The 19947-nt window shown below is 48.8% G+C and overlaps 1 protein-coding gene across 1 annotated transcript in view; it reads left to right on the top strand.

The window, feature by feature from the left end:
* Positions 1 to 19947, top strand: part of TRAF3IP1 (TRAF3 interacting protein 1) — a 51210-nt gene that overhangs the window by 11874 nt on the left and 19389 nt on the right. Inside the window, exons 8-14 of the mRNA XM_033112838.1 lie at positions 6259 to 6360; positions 9077 to 9097; positions 10091 to 10175; positions 10567 to 10650; positions 12577 to 12700; positions 12898 to 12934; positions 15372 to 15448. Of these exons, the coding sequence (XP_032968729.1) occupies positions 6259 to 6360; positions 9077 to 9097; positions 10091 to 10175; positions 10567 to 10650; positions 12577 to 12700; positions 12898 to 12934; positions 15372 to 15448 (530 nt within the window). The remainder of the gene's footprint in view (positions 1 to 6258; positions 6361 to 9076; positions 9098 to 10090; positions 10176 to 10566; positions 10651 to 12576; positions 12701 to 12897; positions 12935 to 15371; positions 15449 to 19947) is intronic.

Raw genomic sequence — 19947 nt, 5'->3', positions numbered from 1 at the left:
CAGGCTGGCACTGTCCCTCACATCCTGCCTCGCTCATGGGGAGCATCCTGGGAACTGTCCAGCCTCCAGAGGGTGCATGAGCCACGGGGCTTGTGTGTTCTCCAGGGGGATCAGCCCTGCGTGTACTCAAGTGTGAGGGGATTGTATGTTTTAGACATATCTGGAATCTGAAAGCCATTCTAGAACCCCTCCAGAATCCCAAGAACCTTCTGCATAAGACTATATGTGGTAACTTTTGCCTGGTCTTAAATAGTGTATTACAGCAGAGCTGATCACTTTGAGTTGGTGCTTTTTAATTCCATTTGTTTGCTAACTATGCAGCATTACATAAATTAAGTTTAATACATACTTTCATTGTGCAATTTCATGTCAAGAAGAGGGGACTCTAGGACCAGTGAACATAGTGTTTCCCCTGAAAAAGCACGTAGCTCTTCCTATAGTACAGCTGAGAAGAGGCCTGGGGAAAGCCGCTGGGTGACGGGGCCGGCCCAGCGGAGGCTGGTGTGATGTTTGACAGCTGACACCTTAGTGCCTGATGGGAAGGCTGCTTCCTTGTCATCACTGACCCGGTGGAGCTCTGGGTGGTGCAGCCCTGCATGACCTGGGCCTGGGCTCCAAAGCACCGCCTGTGGCGGGAGTGGAGCAGGGGCAGAAGGGCACAGGGGCAGAAGAAGCTCTGCCAGAGCTGCAGGGCTGCCCAGCCACACGCGGATTTCCTGCCAGGACAGTCACAGGCCGAGATTACCACTGGAACCTTCCTTTCTCTCGTGTGCAAGTATTTGTGGAGTAACTGACCATGGACAGTATAATTAGAGGGAGAAGACAGGTAATTAGGAGAACAGGGTGTATACACTGATGTTAGTTAGCGGTGAGTCTTTTGGAGGGAAGTGAAGCCAGGAGAAGTGCATATGATGTGGGGAGGGCCTCTGAGAAGGGGAAAGTGGACAGAGAGCTGACTGGGTGAAGGAAGACCTGCAGGGCTCCAGGAAGGGCAGAGGCCCTGAGCTGGGGCAGGCTTGCCTGTTTCAGTGACAGGAAGTGGGGTGGTGAGGCTGGAGCAGAGGGAGGGGAGGTGATGGGAGGAGACGCTCGGGGCTCGGCAGGCCCAGCGTTTCCAGTAAGTATGGGCAGAGGTCCCTGGATGGTGCCGAGCAGGATGGAGACATGGTTTGACTTCGGTTTTAGAAGCATCTCCTTTTAAAACTGGAGAGGGCAAGAGAGGATGGCCGGGCAGCAGTTAGGTGGCTGTTGTGGCACCCAGGTGAGAGACCGGCTGCTGGGACCCGAGTGTCACTGGTGAGAACAGAGTTGGGCTGGGACAGACTTGACGGAAGGGATGACAAGTACCTATGCTGATGGCTGGGTGGTATTTAGTAGAAAGGAGAGGAATCAAAGATCAGGTCCATTCGGGGAGGGTCTGGGCGCCTGCGTGGTGCCGTTTACTGAAGTGGGAAGGCTTTGGGATATGCCTGTGCCACAACCAAGTAGGGGCGTCAAGGCAGTAGTCGGATATGTAGGCCTGGGGTTCAGGGAGACAGTTGGAGAAACTGAAGGTAAAAAACGAAAAAGTTGGGACCATTTAGCATACAAGGGATCTTTCCAGCCATGGCCCTTTATGTGATAATTAATCTGGGGCGGGGGAGAAGCGGGGGAGGGTAAAAAGGTGCTCTCAGAGCCACCAAACTTCCCAGGTCGGCAGAGGAGGCCACAGCTGTGGCAGAGGAGACAGAAGGCCAGCAAGTTGGAGGAAGGTTTGGATAGAGGTGTCCTGAAAGCCCAGGAAGGCAGCTCTGGAGGAGGGGGAGGCGTGTCTTGTGGACCCCTTCTGAGCAGGAGTCCTATGGAGGCTCTTAGTGACGTTGGCATAAACCCCTATAAGTCCCAACGGAAGCAGCCAAACACAAAGACCCTTGCAATATTTTACCCATGTGTCTGGATTGAATAATGAACCAGATCAGGAAGCTACGACTTCAGAAATAGGTAAGAAAAAGATATTCTTTATTTTAAATTCCTCACTACTTTGGTATAAAATACTTACATCTCAGTGTTATGCAATTTTTTTTTTTTATTCTAACGACTAATGTTCACCAGATTTGTTTCCCAGGGTCCTGAAGATCAGAGATGACTTGAATTTCTACTTGCTTTAATGTGCTAAGCTATACGATACAGAATATTAACACAGCTGTACGTTCACCTTTCCATGCCTTTTTATGTACAGCTTACTAGCATCTAAATCAGAATGCCTTCTCCATCTCGCTGTTGGCATTTTAGCCAATGATGTGGACTGTTAGGGAAAGTGTCTTTCTGTTCTTGTCCAGCTCTGCTCTCTTCTGTGAAGAAAATGCTCTGCGGTAACGACTTCTCAGCGCTTGCTGTGGGTACCTGGGGCACCTGGGACAGCTGCTCCGTGACCTGCCCTTTTATGTTAGAGGTCGGCGGTGTGCCCTGTGCTCACACCCTCTCCTGCTGCTGTGTCGCAATTAGCTGTATGAATTCAGAATTTCAAATGGGGCGATTCCTGATTAAATGCCAGTAATTGTCGTCTTCTGTGATGTTAAACTAAACTCTTCAGAAATATTAGAATTCTTGAGTCACGTTTAAGGGAGAAAATAGTGTAAGTCTGGACTCGGAGGCTGAACTTACCTCGCGTCTACCTGTTGTGTAAATCGTGTACCTGTAGCTGGGGTGATGCCAGCCACCTTTCCATGCGTGTTTCCTCTCTGGGAACCCCCCTGAGAGGGCTGTGTGCAGTTCTGTGTCTGGGATCAGCAGGGACGGGGTGAAAGGTGACCCACGCTTTATCCCACGTAGGTCACCTATGTGTCATTTAGCTAGGTCTGCAGCACTAAGGGATGACTGAGTCAGAGGTGACTGGGCTGGAGCAGAATGAGGTTCTAGTGAAAATGCCCCTCACCACAGCCCCGTGTCGCAGCCCCAGCACATCTCCTGATGGATGTCGGATTTGCAGGAGCTTTTCTCAGCTGCGGGCAGGGGTGAGGGAGGGGAGCTGCCAGGCATGGACCACAGGGCGGGGAGTGGGGCTGGGGAAAGCGGGAGCGGGAGACTCCCGTTCCGGGCAGTGGCGGACAGTGGGAAGAATTCCACCTCTCCCGCTTACCAGCCGCCTGGCCGTGAGCGAGTCTCGTGGGTCATTCTCTGAGGCAGTTTTCTCATTGGCACATGGGTCGAGAGGACGTGAGATGATGTCCCCCAAGTGGCCGGCCGGTCACAGGATGCCATCCATATGTGATCTGCTTTAGTTTACTGAGAACCCCAGTCAGGGTGAGACAGCGCTCTCTCAGATGGTACGATAGATTTAAATAAAACTGGAATATTTAGACGTATAGCATCACTTTGTCCATATGACCTACAGTGTGAAGAAAAATCGGTTTCAGGAGCACAGAACCCGGACAGTTGAGCTTTGCAAAGATTAGGACGGAGCTTGGCGCCACCTGGTGGCCGTAAGCAGTGTCTGCTCACTCTTTGTCCCTCGGTCCTGGTCCCGGTGACCTGGCTCTTCCCTTCTCTCCCTGCCAGACTCTTCTCCCCTTGAGTCCTGCCACTGGACGTGCCCTGGGTCCCAGTGAGCACCCTCACTCCAGTCACAAATGGCACCTTGCCCTGGCAGTCATTTAACTTCTGAAGCGCAGGGTTTGTCTGCAGGTGTTATAGTTCCTTCATTTATCTCCTGGGGTGTGAGTTCCAGATCCAGGGACATTGGGCCTGGCTAAGGAGCCTTTCCTCACAGTTCCCTTTCACTCCTAGCACTTGAAAGAAAAACTGAGCCCCTGTGGTGGAGACCACTGGCCCTGTCCTGTCAGGGGCATCACAGGACAATTCGTGGGTTTTGTTGTTACCATTCGCTTTTTTGGGTGGATTGAAGAATGCAATACGGAATTTATCCGTTTCTTGTTTAAGACATGACCTGTTTCTTCCCTCACTTGATGTTGTAATGCGAGCTGCCTGAGACTCCTTGTTCTATTAATATTTACAGTGGTTTGGCAGTCCGGGTTTTCCTGGCACATGAAGCCATCCATATCTTTAGTTTGCCTGGGTTCCCTCATTTCATTTTATTTTATCGTTTAAACTTTTTTCATTATGAAAAATACAGAAAAGTAGAAAGAATACAATGATTAAACTGTAGGCCTCTCACCTACACCAGTGGTTCTAACATTTTGTCATATTTGCTTCGTCTACATTTATATATTTTTATGAACTATGTCTTAATAGTGTATTGAAAATGTCCTAACACTTCATCTCTAAATACTTCCCTCTAAATACTTCAGCATGCAGCTCAAAAAATAAAAAAGACGTGCTCCTACGGAGCCACAGAATTACTGTTGTGCCCGGTGGAATTCTCGGTCCTCATAGCATCTGAAACCCAGGCTGTATTCTAATTGCCTCAAAAAAGTTCTTTTTTAAAGCAGGATCTAGTTAAGATTAACTCACTGTATTATTATTATGGATTATGTATTACGATCTCTTTAATGTCTTTGAATTTGGAATAACCTCCCCTCTCTATTCCCTTGCCCTTTTTGTGTGCCAGCATATTGACTTTTTAGCAAGATTATGTTGTCTTGTAGAATGTGCCACCTTCTGGATTTGTCTGATTGTTTCCTCGTAGTGTCATTTAACTACGACACCCCCCGCACCCTGGCCTCCCTCCCATCTTTCTGTTAGATCTAAAGGCCCTATTAGATCTGGGTACAGTGTTTTTCACAGAACGCTAGCGGGATGGCAGGCTGCGTGTGGCTGTGTAGTGGGTTCTACATGCAGTTGGTGAGTTTCAGGGGTAGGGACTGACACACTGGCCCTCCCTGCTTTATGCACACGGCGCTCCCTGCTTTATGCACACGGCACTCCCTGCTTTATGCACACGGCGCCACTGGACTCTATGGTGGCTCCACAGGGTGGGGCACCTGTACCTCGGGAAGGGCAGGCGCCTGCTCCAGATGCAGTTCTCCATGGTTACCACTGATCCTGACAACATATTGCACTAATGCACCGACTTTTTTGCCAGTTCATAGTAATTTTAATGTTTTATGAGTACATAATTCTTAAGCTATCATTTGGCAAATTGGTAAACCTGCCCTCTATGAGTAAGAATTGATTGTGTAGTATTAGTGAATATATGGCCTTTTTATGTTCTTTCTATTTGTGTGAATTTGGGGCTTAGTAAAGCATTCTTAATTAAGAATACCCACAGAACTTTGAAAAGATAAAATTGTGCAAAGTGTCATTGGTCTCCTTGAACTGCAGAAAAAGATAATACATTTGTATTAATAATTTAATTATTGTGCTAGTGGGTTTTGTAGAGTGTGGAAAAGTTTTGACACTTTTAAATAAAATAGAACTTCAAATTATTGGAGTGTTTTCTTTTAAAATTGATAGTCTATAGCTACCAAGCTGATATTTATTTTATTTTTAGATTTGTTTGTTTTGGAACTTAATATTTCCAATGGATGCTTTGGCTGCCCTCTGTAAGGACCATAAGTGCACACGTTGACCCAGTATGGAAGTCTGCATGTTTTTTTTTTTAATTGAAGTTTATTGCGGTGACAATTGTTACATCATTTTTATAGATTGAGAAAAAATATCCTTAGAAAATTGTCATATACTCATATTTTATGTAGTTCTATTACGTAAAATAAAGCAGTCCTTTGATAGTTAATGACAGGTTGATTCTGATAAAAAGTAGTTCTTTGAATACTCTTAAGAAATTATAAAATGTGTTTCAGGAGAGGGAACATTTTTCAAATTTTATTTTTTCTCCCAGTTTCCTTTTAGACAGTGGGGTCCTTTAGTGATGGATCCCTTTCCAGCCCAGGGTCCTGCCACAATTCAAAGTCTGTTCCTCCAGCACCTCCCTGCCCCTCTTTTGTTTTTAATCGGAAAAGCATTTCTCAGGCAGTTGGTACTGATTTCTATTTTTATAACCATCGGCATGTCAGTCAGTCATCAGCAGACAGGTATTTGGGAGCTTTCAGTATGTCTGCGTTGGCGGGGGTGGGGAGTGGGGGTTGAGGGGCCCAGGCCTGTGCCTGTGCAGAGTGAACCGGGGCCTACGCACTTCCCACTGTCCTGACCCCACGGCCACGCCCGGACCACTGTTCTGGGCGCATGTTCTTAAAAGCCGCCTTTGGTCGTCCTTTGGAAGCCTGTACTTTCCCACGTGGGAAAGCATAGGTCGGTGGGTGCTGTGACGACCCGCCTGCCGTGCGCAGTCTTAACAGACCATTTTGAACTGTTTTATGTCAGGAACAAAAGAAGCTAATACTAATCCAGCTAGTGTGTCAGACGAGCGTTCACCCAGTCTGTGGCGTGACAGCACTGAGCCCGCCCCAGCCGTGCCGCAGAAAGGTAAGGACGCCCCCCCCACTGCTGTCAGGGTGGGGGGGATGAGCAGCTCAGGTGTAGCGTCCGCCGTCTGCGGGAGCCTCCCTTCTCGGCTCTGCGGCCCACGTGGGGGCCAGGCCCTTAGCCTCAGGTCAGGAGGACGTGCCCAGGGACTCCCTTCCACCTCTTTACAGAAACTAGAGTGGAATACTCTAGTCACTGATAGCGCCAGATTCTCTCCTGTGTCCCCCCATTGTTTCTGAGCGAGATACCGTGGCAGAGCCTGGCAGTGTCAGGAATGATCCGGAACAAGCTTCAGAATCCTTCTGGGAGGCCCGCAGGCTGAGCGCACACCTCCCGGATCTCACGTTCAGAAAAAATGCTTAAACAGCACGAGACGCCGCCACTGCCACGATTTTTCTGTCTGTGACGCTCTTTTAGTGTCTTAAGTTGTGCCTGGTTAGTCTCTGCTTTCAGCACAAATTTTCTCAGCATTTTAATGAAAGTTGTGGTCAAACACACATTCAGCATTTGCTGATGCAGGCGTAGAGGGGAGCAGTGCTTCCCTGCAGAGCCTGTTATACTCCAGGAACCAGGCTGGGCATGGGCGTGTTGGGATCAGGCAGCAGGGGTGTGGTCAGGTGAGGGCTGGTGTTTGTCTGTTTGCTCCAACAGGAAGCGTTTGTTGAAGACTTACTGTGTGTGTCAGACTCTAGGGCATTGAGTGCATTAGTGAGCAGAAGTCAGACCGGAGAATGGCACTGTGCAGCGGGGGGCGGGGGGCTGGAGGTTGTCGGGTGGGAAAGGAGAGCCTTTGGTGGGGGCACTCTGGCCGCTGGAGACCCTGGGTACTGTGGAAGCGCAGAGAGCCAGCTGGGTGGAGCGGCGCATCAGGCCAGCTCCCGCCAGGCGTCTGGCTGTGTTAGGGAGTTTAGCAGCAGGAAGCCCTGGTATTTTTAGGAGTGGCTTAATCAGATGGTGTTAGTTTGGGAAGCTTAGCCAGCAGTCAGGTGGAGAGAGTGGCCTGGGCTGTGGTATGATGGGGAGGAGAGGGACAGGCAGATTCTAGAGGGGCTCACACATCTAAGGACATACACAGCCCAGCTCAGGAGAGGCCTGGACCAGAGATGACAAGTGAGGGTTGCTGGCATTTAGACGATGGTGGGGGCCCTGCTATGGCTGCTGTCACCTGGGACAGAGAACAGCCTGAGGGAAGAGAGGGCAGAAGGGCCTGCTGTGCCTGGTGTCTGGCCCTGGAATCTGGGGAAGAGGCTGAGCAGGTGCACGGGTCCTGGGGCGGAGAGCCAGAAGGCGACTGGGCTGAGCTGTGGGGGTGCCGAGGGCTCGGGGACTGGTCCGTGATGGGTGAGAACTGCTGTGCGTACTTGTGGCCTCATGACTCAATTTCCCTGTTGTCAGGAACCCTTCTGAGCTCCTGGTGAAGCCACAGTCTGTCCCAAACACCGACGGTCCAGGGCTCGGGTCACAGCCGCTGTTCTGTGCTCTGTCCAGGGCGCACCTCCCGTTAAGCACTGCACTGAGAAGCGGGTCTGCTGTCACCTGCTCCTCTCTTCAGCAGCCCTCTGTCGCAGGAGGGAGCCCAAGTTCCCCACCTGCCTTGTCCCCCTCTTGGGGCCTCTGAAACTGCCATGTGCACATTCTCATGCCTTGGTCCCTTTGGCCAGCGTGGCTGTTTCACACCATCCTTCTACGTTCTCCAGGCCCCTCTTAACTCTGCCCCTAGCTGGTGCCAGGTCTGTCCTTTGCTGTGTCACTCTGTGAGGTGCGACCTCTGGGAGGTCCTGTGTTCCATGCAGCTAGGGTCCTGTAGGGCCTCCCGGTTCCCGTTGCCACATAAGCTTGGTCCCCCTTCCCCAGAGCTGCTCCCTCTAGGGCACTGTTTGTGAGCTCTCTCCTGTAGTGTTCCCTAGTCAGTGGAAAGTTCTAAAGTCTTCCTGCGGACAAATGGAAGTGTCTGAGAGCGCTTCTCACCCTGCGCATGCACGCGGCCCGTCCTCAGAATAACACAGGGGCTGACTCACGAGTGTGCGTGGTTTGGATCTTCTGCTGGTGAGTTTTAAGAGTGTGATGCAGAAAGATGGTCCACCTGCAGGTGTGAATCCACCTCACCCCAACAGTGCTTCTGCTTGGGGACCTGTGACCCCATAGGTCACATTTGTTCCCAAAAGCAGCTCTTGAAGAAAAAGAATTCTGGGTGAAAAGTGCCAAGGTCAGCCCATGGGGAGCTTGGGAAAGTTTCTCCTAACTTAGGAGCTGGTAGCAAATCCTTACTGACAGTTGTGTGAGGCAGGCTGTTGTTTGGTCTTCCCCAGAGCCGTAACAGCGGCCTGGAAGTGCCTTTGCTGCGTTCACAGCTGTCCTGTACCCTCGAACCTCCAGAGTCAGGCTCCCGGCTTCCTGGCTTTATCACCCTTTGTCCAGTCTGCCTGTTTCATTTGTCTCTGTGATACACTCTTCATATCCCTGTTTCCTGCTTTTATGCGGTAACATTTTATAACTCATGGTTTTGTTTGTTCTTTGCTTTTTTATCTTTGAAAACAAAACAGTGGGAGGAGGAAACTAGGAAAGAGACTATGAAGAAATGACCATTTTTGCCCCTAACAGACCTCCAAAATTATGTATTATGTATTTTTCTCTAATTTTGTTTTGCTCATTTCATATACTGAGGTTTACTGACACAAAAGTGAATTTCTAATGTGCGTTTCTTTTTTTTTTTTAGGTGACTCCCCTAGTGATACAGGTAAGGAGTGGTCTTAAATAAGTGTGTTTGTTATAAATTTGTGTGTGTGTGTGTGTGTGTGTGTGTGTGTATAGATGTAAACACATACCCTCAGATTTATGTTTTACAAATTGTGTTAGTGAAAGTAATTTATTTTAAGGAAACATAACTACACCAATTTAAGATTTAATTTACATGTTTTATGTTTCGAAAGAATACATTTCAGGATTTTTTTCCCCCAGAGTATAAAGTATATTTTCAATATTCAAATTCTGATTTATATTCATTATTTTACAAAGTATAAAGCCCTTTTACTTTAAATAGTGGAGTAAATTTAATTATCTTAATACTTTGAACTGGTTATTTACTGATTAAATCTTTTTATCAAAGTGAAGAAAACTTTGTTCAGGATATAAATGTAATATGGGACATACCCAAAGTAGAAAATTTTTTAAATGTAGAAAAATATGAAGAAGAAAATGGAAAGCCCTGTTGATTCTACTGCTCATATGTTAAATAAATTTCCTTCTAGAACCCCATGCATGTATATGTAATTATTAGATATGTTATTATACTCTATTAATTACATATTAAAATGATGACGTTATTTTACACAAAAGGTTCTCACGTGTGATGATGCCATCATTTACTAAATTACCTTGTCACTGTTATCAATTATGATGGGTGAATATTCTGAAACGTGTATTTACACTTGTCCATTTTTTTCTTTTGGTTGTATTTCCTTTAAGTGCAATTGCTGACTTGATCGAGCTACCTTTTGAATTCTGTTTCTTGAGTAGTTGAACCAGTTTGTGTAAGGGCTTTTTCAGGGTTTAAGGGCACCCATTTCCCCAGTCTTCCGCAGATTTAGGTATCAAATTTCTGGTTTATCTTCATCAAAACGATAGGTGCAAAGTCCTCGAGTTTGCAGTTATTTACTCTGTCATCTCAAATATGTATGAATCGTTTGTGTTTCTTCCTTTGCGAATTGCGGATTGGGTTGACGTCGTTCAGAAGGAGAAGTGGGACCTGTCGGCCACGAGAAGTCAGAGGTGTCCGAGAGTTCTGCAATCCCCAGCGAGCCCCCCTCCCGCACCCGGTGCGTGCACGCCGCCCACACGCTCCTGCTTCTCTCTGTACCTTCTGAGTTTATCTCATGCTTAAGCTTAATTATGAGGAAATACTTGTACAAAGGAAGAAAGACAGTGTCTTTAGTTTTCCTGTACCTGGGTATGTTATGTTTTAAATACTGGTAGTCATTACTTTTTATACCTTAGAATGAATGAAAATATAAGATTAAAAAAATGGGTACTTTAAAATTTGTCAGGTTAATGGAATGTTCTTCATATTCTGCAGACTATGTGCTAATTATTAGCGTGTCGATGGCGGCCTGGAAATGAGTGTTGCCATGGACCTGGGTTTTCTTTTGTCCACTTTGAAATGTGTACATGTTTTATATCCTGTTGTGGTTTTTCACTCTTTGGGTTCAGAAGAATCTCTCGTCCTGGGAGTGCAAGACCCGCGCCTCCCCGGGTGAAGCGGCAAGACAGCGTGGAGGTGTTAACAGCAGACAGGTGAGCGTGCTCGGGGGGCGGGGGTCTCGTCATCGAGGCGCACACGTGTTCTTTGGGGGGCCCGGGGCTTCTCCAGGTGTGTGGGACTGTGGGCTGAATGGCAGTCGGGCCCATGCGGGGATAGGGGTGGGGCAGATGGTCCTGGGGGAACTTACCATTAAGGAAAAGAAAGAGCCAGTTGGGCCCTTGCCTTAACCCATACACCTGCCTCACATTTCCGGTCAGCGAAAGAGAAAACATACGTATTCATGCCTGTACAATTAAATTTTAAAATATGTGGGAAAGTGTTGGGGTGTATTTCTCTGATCTCTAGATAGTGGGTTTTCTAAGCATAAAAACAATGAGGGGGAAAAATAGGAAGAAAAGATTTAGAGGCTTAGCTGCACAAAAATAGAAAACAAGAGGTAGTCAGCAAGACCTACACAGTGTAAAGACAAGCCACAGACAGGGCTTTTGTAAGTTTACAGTCCTGCCTGCGGGACCGTGGGGTCCCGAGAATACAGCGGTTGCAGGCTGGATCGGAGTGGGTAGCAGATAGAATGCGGGGCACGGAGCCGAGGCAGCAGGTGCAGACACGTTGCGAGCAGAAGCAGAGGCAGGGTCGTGGGGAACAGGACAGAAGGCAGTGCTGGTGAGACAGCGAGCGCATTTTTCCGGTGACAGGGTGATCCAGTGGGGAGGGGACTGTGGTGACCTGGGAGATGCAGGGTCGAGGGCAGTTTTTGGATAGCCCCTGAGTGGGTGAGGGGACGTGGAGGGACTGGCTTAGAGAAGACCGTGGAGCGTTGGCGTTCGAGTGAGATTCTGGGAGGTACGTTCTCTGCAGTTCATTCTTGGGAGCGAAGAGTATGTGGGGAGGAGGAGCAGGGGTTGAGGGGTCGGGGTGCAGTGTGAAGCCCACGGGCTACAGCAGAGGTGCTCATTTAGGGGCCACCCCACCCTTCCGGGGGGCATCTTGGGACATTAGGGCCACGTCGGGACACGTTTTGTCACCTCATGGCTGGGGAGAAAGTGGAGGGAAGGTTCTTGGCATCTAGCCGGGAGTTGGGGCCAGGGGTGCGGCTAAACACCCTGCAGTGGACAGGCAGCCCCCCCCCCCCCCAGAGACCCACCGACCCGCTCAGAGGACCCCCGTGCAGAGGGTGGAAGCTGGCCCGGAGAAGGAGGGCTGGACGGCGGGGCTGCACACAGGCACGTGGCGTGAAGTGGCGAGAGTCAGTGTGCAGCGGCCAGCTGCGTGGTGCTGGTGGTCAGAGGGGGGTGCTGGGATTGCGGATGGGGGCTTCCTGTCAGTGGCAGTGACAAGCTGTGACCCCAGGAGTGTGGCTGAGTGACTGACACAGGATCATGACAGGACAGGTCAGGAACTTTAGAGCCCAGGGTTTGGAAAGACGATTTCCCAGGACAAGAAATCATGGAGTTCAGACTGGCGCGGTGTTGGCAGGGAGCCAGGAGTGCAGGGGTGAGGCTTGGGGTTGGCTGATGGCGGCGGCAGTGGTGGGGTTGAGGGCAACAGACTCTGATGGCATGAGATTCAGAGTGGGCAGATTTTAGAATGATCTGGAAGCTACAATAAGCAAAAGGAAAACACTGAGCCTCCCCCTACCCTGGGGTTTGTATTTTGGGAGAATAGGCCCCTTAGGTGAGGGGCTGCTGGTGGAGACCTGGTGTCCCAGGGAGCCCAGCCAGGGATGAAAGGAGGCCCTCCACTTGTTATAGGGCATAAGGTCTGGGGGGGGAGGGGCAAGGGAGGGCCCACTGGGACCCAGGCCTGGGGCCTTCACTCAGCTGCCACTGGCACTGCGTGATGTAGAGAGGGTCGGTGGTCACGTGCCACGGTACCCCGCACGCAGGGCCAGATGTGTGGGCTGATGGAAACCTGTGGCCAAGTAACAGTTCTGATTGAATCAGGTTTCTTTTGTTTAGGATGGGGAGTGGGAAAGCCGTCTCAAATGTGATCGTGGAGTCACAGAATTCTGGTAACGAGGAAGACGAGCAGTTCATGGTGGAGGCTGCCCCCCAGCTCTCTGAGGTGTCAGAGCTTGACGTGGTCAGTCAACCGGACGGGTGTTTCTGTAATTGTACTTCAACCCCAGCGCTTGCGTTTGGGTGGACATTTCCCTCTAATCTTCCGTTAGTTTTCCACCCTCTCTAATTTCGTCTTTCCTCTGATAAGATCCACAAGAGCATGATGTTGAGAATACCACAAACCCGGATCTCCTTTTCTCTCCTTCCTTTCCTGTTTAGGTACAAGCAGTAGAACTGGAGGAAGATGAGAAGCACGGTGAGTTCTGGGGGTGTGTGTGTGTGTGTGTGTACGTGTGTACCATTGTGTGCATGTGTGTGCATGTGTGTGTGCACACACGTGTGTGCACATTTATGTGTGTGCGTGTGCGTGTGTGTGTGAGAAAGACCTAGTGCACACGAGCTGTGTGTGCCTGTCATGGTCAGCAGTCTCACAGCAGTAGAGGGGACGCCGTGGGCATGGATCTAACCGAGGTTGGTGGATTTTATTCTAGGAGACAATGGTTACTGCTCCCCGTTCTTAGAGGACCAAGGAGGGCAGCCCTGGACCCTCAAGATCAGCTGTGAGCTGTTTCGTAGGTGACTCCCTTTGTCACCCGTCCAGTTAGATTTGGAATTGCATGACCTCTGAGGTCATTCCCAAATTGACAGCTCTGTGATAGTATCTGTTCTTGTCCCAAACACAGTGTTTTCTTTTTCTTTTTTTTTAACTTTTATTTATTTTTAAGTGTGTTTTTCCAGGACCCATCAGCTCCAAGTCAAGTAGTTGTTTCCATCTAGTTGTGGAGGGCACAGCTCACAGTGGCCCACGTGGGGATCGAACCGGCAACCTTGTTAAGAGCACTGCGCTCCAACCAACTGAGCTGACCGGCGGCCCCCATAGTGTTTTCTTTATTTCAAACATTATGAAGGCAGAGAGAATAGTCCCTGTCGCACAGCCCCCACAGTGATCACTCACCTTGTTTTACCTAAGCCGTCACCCACCGCACGCGGCCCTTCCCCGGGCTGCTTCCAAGTCTTAGAGAACGTCATTTCTCCAGTAAACAGGTTGTCTGTAGCTCTAAAAGATAAGGGCTCTTTTTAGGGAAACAACCATGATTCCATTGCTGTATATATGATAAAAAGTTCTTGACTAGCACCAAATCCCCATTTTGTCCAGTTCTGTGTATTGTTTTTAGTCTGAGAGGAGTCGTGATAAGGTACCTGCATTGCAGTTGATCGATCCGAGCCTGAAGTCCCTTAACCGCGGGGTCCCCGCCGCTGCCCCCTGTAGGAGAAGCCCTGTTGTCCCTCAGAGCTTCTCACACCTGAGAGTCGCTGATCACACCCCACTAATAGGTCTTTTTTCCAAACATATTTTTCTGTTCCCATTCATTGGTTCTAGAGACTTGATCAGATTCCGGTGTTTGGGGCAGGACTGCTTCCTAGCAGGTGGTCTTCTCCCTGAGGTCTGCTTGTGATGTGAAGCCAGGTGGTTTCCTGAAGGCCACAGCACGGCGACACTCATCCCGTCCTCCCTCCTCAGGTTTCAGCTGGACACCCAGGGAGCGAGACTTTTCCTTCCTGTGGGTGACCCTCCCGTGACTGGTCACTTGGCTCTCTGGCACCCATCAGAGAAGCCTGGCCGCGCATTGCTTCTGCGTTGGTCGTTGTTGCTAGGGCTTTCCTTCTTATTTTTTTAATAGGAAAGTATATCCTGAGTTCACACTGGTATTTCCAACCAGCTGCACGACTGCAGTGTTTTCCTCAGTGCTCTGATTTTACGTGTGCGTCTCACGCCCGCGGTCCTGGCCCCCATCATCGGCCGTGTACACTGGCCCCACCTGCAGAGTGCAGTTTATTAGTTCCATTTTTGTTTCAGTTCTTAGGCATTGAAAGTTAGGTTTAATTTTGTTTTATTTATGTAAAATGGTGTGTTTTCAAGGCTACATGGACTAAACAAGGTGAGCTCAGAGAAGCGGGGCTTCCATCCTGTCTCCTCCCCTGGTAGGCGACAGAAAAAGACAAGGCTTACACTTCCCTTTGAAAGGCAGAAGTACATGCCCCTGTGTGGATTTGTCAGTATGAGTGCTCCATCTTGCTCGTCTACCTGACGACGTGCTGGCACCCATCCCACAGCCGTGCAGAGCGGTCGGTCCTCACGCGTGGTTGTGTCGTCCCCTGCCCTGTGGACGGGCCTGGGTTAGTCAGCCGCTTTCATACTGATGCACATACTGATGCAACCAGTATTTTAAAGAAAATGGTTTTTCATATGACACTTATCCCATGGCTTATTCGGTTTTGTTTTGTTTTTTAAGACGTTGACTCTTGCCCCATAAACGAAGTATTAGAACTTAGAAGCAATTCAGAATTGTCATATCTGCTTGTAATAGGTGGTTATCTTTTGAATGTTACTCTATATTTCTTAATCTTTGGAAGTAGAAAAGAAAATCTATTTTATTTCTAAATTTTTTTTTTTACCCTTCAAGGAGCTGATTTCTTTGAAACACTCTGAAATTGTGTAGTTAATTTCCACACCAGCTGTTATCAGTCTGTGTAGGCTATCTTTTATCAGATAAAGATTTTTTGAAGCTGTTTTCAGTATAAAGGAGGAAGAATGAGAACTTAGTATTCTTCCCATCCTGCCACCCACTTAGGATAGAACAGCTTCTTTGGGCAGAGAATAACTTTAACATAAAACCGCTGCTTTTCAACAGGAGGACTTGTCAAAAAAATTTTGGAGACCAAGAAAGATTATGAGAAGTTGCAGCTGTCACCCAAACCTGGAGAGAAGGTAAAGAACGATTTCTGTGAACAGTAACGTTTTAGCCATCTGTGTCACACGTTTACTTTGAAAAGTTAGAGCACCTTTTAAATGCTGTGATTATCAGTAGCGTCTGTTTCTATATTTAAAAGCCGCAGTTGGGAGGATAGAAAATTCGGGGCTCTTTCAGTGTGCTGTGACTCCCCTGGACCCCCCGTCCAGCCCTGTCCTGAGGGCGGCAGCAGCCTCACGGGGGCCCAGGAGTCCAGGCCAACAGCCCGTCTGCTCTGACCCTGGTTCTCCCTCCATGCGGAGTCGGGAGGCGGGGGAGGCAGCTGGTGGCACAGGAAGAGACGGAGCAGTTCTGGAGCCTGGCTTTTCACTGCGGGCGCTCTTTGTAGCTGGGCTTCAAGCAGTCTTTCTTACAAGTGTGTGATGTGTCTTGTTGGGACCCCAGCCTCGAGCCAGACACCGCCCTTGGCATGTGATCCTGGCGTGAATCCTCCAGGCCGGGTTGTGCCTCAGATGTCACAGCCGGGTTGCTGTTGTAGTCACTTTAAAAAATAGGAATAAATATTCATTTATTGTTTTGTTTTTAACAGAAGGAAGTTTCTTGGCTAGTTTTATCAGCAGCCAACAATTCCAATAAGTTTTATACATGCACACACACGAACACGTGCTCCCCCACTCACCCCAGTTAATTTAATGGTTATTTGTTTTAGATAATTCTGCTTCAGATATCCTGGTTGGTCATGAAGACATGGTCTGAAATAGCCCTGAGGAGAGTGTGCAGTGAGAGGAACGTTACAGGGGCCCTTGGAACAGTGATGGCCGAGGCTGACTGGCTGGAGGCTGTGCCTGAGGCTGCTGCTCTTCTGAAGGGGAGGGATGGCTGGGTGCGGCCTGCTCGCCCCAGGGCTGTGCAAGGCTAGTTTGTCAGAGTCCTTTTCCTGGGCCTGAGGCTCCAGCTGTCCCGGGCTGTCTGCCCCCAGTGGAGGGACTGTGCGCCTCCAGGCTGTTACTGTAGGTGACTGTGGAAGCTTCAGTTGGTTTAAATTTTATAGCTCTGACTTTTATGCAAAGCATACGAGACTGGTGTTTCCAAGTGTCCTCTGAAGAGTAAATTTCAGAGTAGTGGATCTTTTGACGTTAGAAGATAAAAGGAAAAGAATCCTCATTTGGTGAACATTTGATGCTTTGAAAAAGTACAGCGAGGAAGTGTTTGCAGAGGAAGGGATTGCAGTCGGGATGATGGGTCTTACAGCCGAGCAGGGAGGAGCCGGCAAGCCTGTCTGCTCTGCTTTCTTTAGTAGGTTGATACACCTCAGATTTACATTTAACTTGTTGGTCTTCTAGAAAATCTTGGATTTTTTTAAAATAAAAGAAATTAAAATGTACAGGAAACGTTGAAGTCCTTTCTGTTTTGCCCAGCCCCACGGTCCCCGGGCAGCCACTGGAAGGCATGCGGTGTGCCCCTTGCTGTGTCCCTTGCTTCTGTGCGTACCTGCGTTGTTCTGGGAGATGTGCTCTTTCCCTGCTGCAGGTGTGTGACGCGGTTGCTTCTTCAGGCAGCGTGTTGTTTCTGGGCCCCTCCTGTTTCCATACTTGTGGATCCAGTTTGTTCACTTTAGCTGGTGATGGTACCCCATTATTTGTAGGTTAATTCCCTTACCGACTGATGGGCATTTCAGTCTCTCAGCTTTTCGCTGTGATCAGTGCCATGTGGGCTCCTGCCCGTGTCTCCTGGCGTCTGAGAGCCAGCACCTTTGCCTTGCATCATCTGCACGTTTTCTGGGAAGGGCCAGGCAGTATGGACTCCCGGCTCAGAGCCACAGTCTGTGGGCTACAGCTTCTCAGCTCTGCGGGTGAGCCGGCCTGCAAGCGGCCGAGCACACACAACGGTGAGCGAGTGTGGATGTGTGCCCGTGAAACTTGGCTCGCAGCAGGGGACCCCGCCTGGGGCCGTAGTGTGCAGCCCTGCCTTGGAGCCTGTGTCCAGACAAATTGCTGTGCCTCATTGTCCCCAAAACGGCCGTCCCGAGTTGCTCCCCCAAAGGGGTGGAAGTCTGTTTGCGCACGTGTGTGCCAGCCAGTTGAGAGCGAACATGGTCGCCGCCCTCAGTGGCAGTCTGTGCCCACTCTCTCCGTGCGCCCCCAGCCCCAGGCCCACATCCACTTACGTGCTTTCGGTCGCTGCTCTGCACTTTGCCTGTCCTACAATTGTACGTGAATGGACTTGTTCGGCACGTGCTTTTTTTTCGTCTGGCTTCCTTTACTCGTCAGACTTACTTTGAGACGTGTCCGTGCTGCAGCATGTGCCCCACGTCATGCCTTTTCATTGCTGTGGGCAGGCCACATTTGTCATTTAATGAACACGTGTGTTGTTGCAGTGTGGGCCTGTCACAGGAGAAGCTGCGGTGAGCGTTCACATACAGGTCTCCGTGTGGACAACTTCTTCCATTCCTCTGGGTGGAATACCTGGCAGTGGGACTGCTGGGACACGTGGTAAACGTGTGTTTACTGTGGGAAGAAATTGCTAAGCTGTTGTCCCACGTGGTGGCACCATTTTCCATCCTGCCTGCAGTGATGAGACGTCCAGTGCTCCACGAGGTCGTCATCACTCGGTACGGTCAGCCTTTGGGATGTTTGGTGGGTTTAAGTGGCGCTGCCTTAACGGGAGTGATTATCCCGTCTCCACTGCCGGCTCCTCCTCCTCTCTCTCAGTGCTGTTGAAGTCTAATGTCGCTGGCCGTTCTGTTCTCTCAGGTTATCCTTTCTATTGGTTTTACCAAGTCAGTTTCTTTAGTGGGTATACCCCATTTTCCTATTTCTGTTTTAGTTTCTTTTGTTAATTACTATTTGAATCAGTTAGGATTAGGCTTACGTGTAAGTGAGGAAAGATCTGAAATAATAGTGACTTCCATGAGGTAGGAAGTGCTTTAGCCCACGAGTCCGAGTCTGGAGGTGGCAGTGACCCTGAAGCCTTCTGTCTCATTCCTGCACTCTCGGGACCTTCCCGCCTCAGGGCACCTCAGGGGCCAGGATGGCTGCCCAGTTCCAGCTGTCAGACCTGCAATCCAGCCAGAAGGAAGGAGGAAGAGGGAAGGAGAGGCTATTTATTAGAAGTTGTGCACACGACTTCCACTTACGTTATATTGGCCGGATCTTTGTCACTGAGGGGACCGTGAAGGGAAATCTTTATCCCAGGCATCAGTTTGCTTGGCTAACCATCAGGGATTCCATTAACACAGACTAAAACTTGCCAGATTTTCTCACTGCCTGGCACGCTCAAAAAATGACAATATTTGCAAGGCACATGGGTATGTGGAGGAGGCCGCCTGCTGGCCAAGAGCCGAGGGTTCTGGAACTAGCGTTTCTACCACATTGGGCTGTACTCGGACGCAGGAAGCTTTGCTGAAAGAAGGGAGGTCAGACACTGGGGTCGACCGCAGTCTCTGCCACAGCCTTTCCTAGGAAGTTGTTCATTTCATTCACGTGTACAGAGTCATGGCACGATGACATTTGAAGTATACTTTTATGATTTTAAAAATGTATCTACAGTTACAGTTTTCCTTTCCTTCCAGAAATGTTGTCTTTTTTTCCCCTTGATGAGACTTAAAAAAAACTATTGAAATAGACACCCTCTAGCAAAGAATCAGCTTTTGGTTTTGTAGATACTCAATTTTGTTTTCATTTCATTGATTTCTATTCTTTATTTTTCCTTTTAGTTTCTTTGGGTGTTTACTTTTTCTAGCCTCTTGTGTAAAATACTTAGCTCATTTATTTGTAGTCTTTGTCATTTTAAAAATCAATGTGTTTAAGACTATACATTTCTCTTTCAGCATGCTTTATACTTGAATGTTAAATTCCGTGAATAATGAGTTAATATTCAATATTAGAAATTCTTGAATTTTAACGTGAAGTACTTTGTTGTCATTTTTTTTAAACGTGGACTATTGAGCAGTCTGTTCTTCCGATTTCAAACATAAGGGTTTTTAAAAAGTCTTTTTATTGACAGTATCTAATATAATTGCATGTTCAAAGGATATGGTCTGTATGATACCAATTTTTGGAATTGCGCCTGTCTCTGTGGCCTGGTCTGTGGTCGGCGTGCGTAAATACTTCAGAATGCCTGCACAGCCGTCTGCCCTGCACACTTTGGGGCCTGGCCTCAGTGCTTCTCGAGGAGGCGGCTGCAAGAAGGTGAGCTCAGCCCGTGGGCCAAGTCTGCCTATCGTCATGATTGATTCATACGTATGAGTCATGATAGGAGTTACTTGTCTTCTCTCTGTCTGCTTAGAAACTTGAATAGGAGATGTTTTCTCTGCTTTTCACATAAGTTGTAGTGGGCCCTTAGTCTCGGTACTTTTTAGTTTTTTGGAGGGAGCATTTTTTTTCAATGCTAAGGAAATACATATTTGTAATCTGGGCATCTCTCCAGCCTGTCTTTGAAGTTGCATTGGAAGAAAAGCCATTTCTTATTGTGCTAATGGACTTGAATAATACATTATAGAATAAATATGTGAATC

This window comes from Rhinolophus ferrumequinum, chromosome 8, assembly GCF_004115265.2.
Source record: "Rhinolophus ferrumequinum isolate MPI-CBG mRhiFer1 chromosome 8, mRhiFer1_v1.p, whole genome shotgun sequence".
NCBI lineage: Eukaryota > Metazoa > Chordata > Mammalia > Chiroptera > Rhinolophidae > Rhinolophus > Rhinolophus ferrumequinum.
Note: the sequence above shows the minus strand (reverse complement) of the source record. Positions and strands in the feature narration are given on the sequence as shown.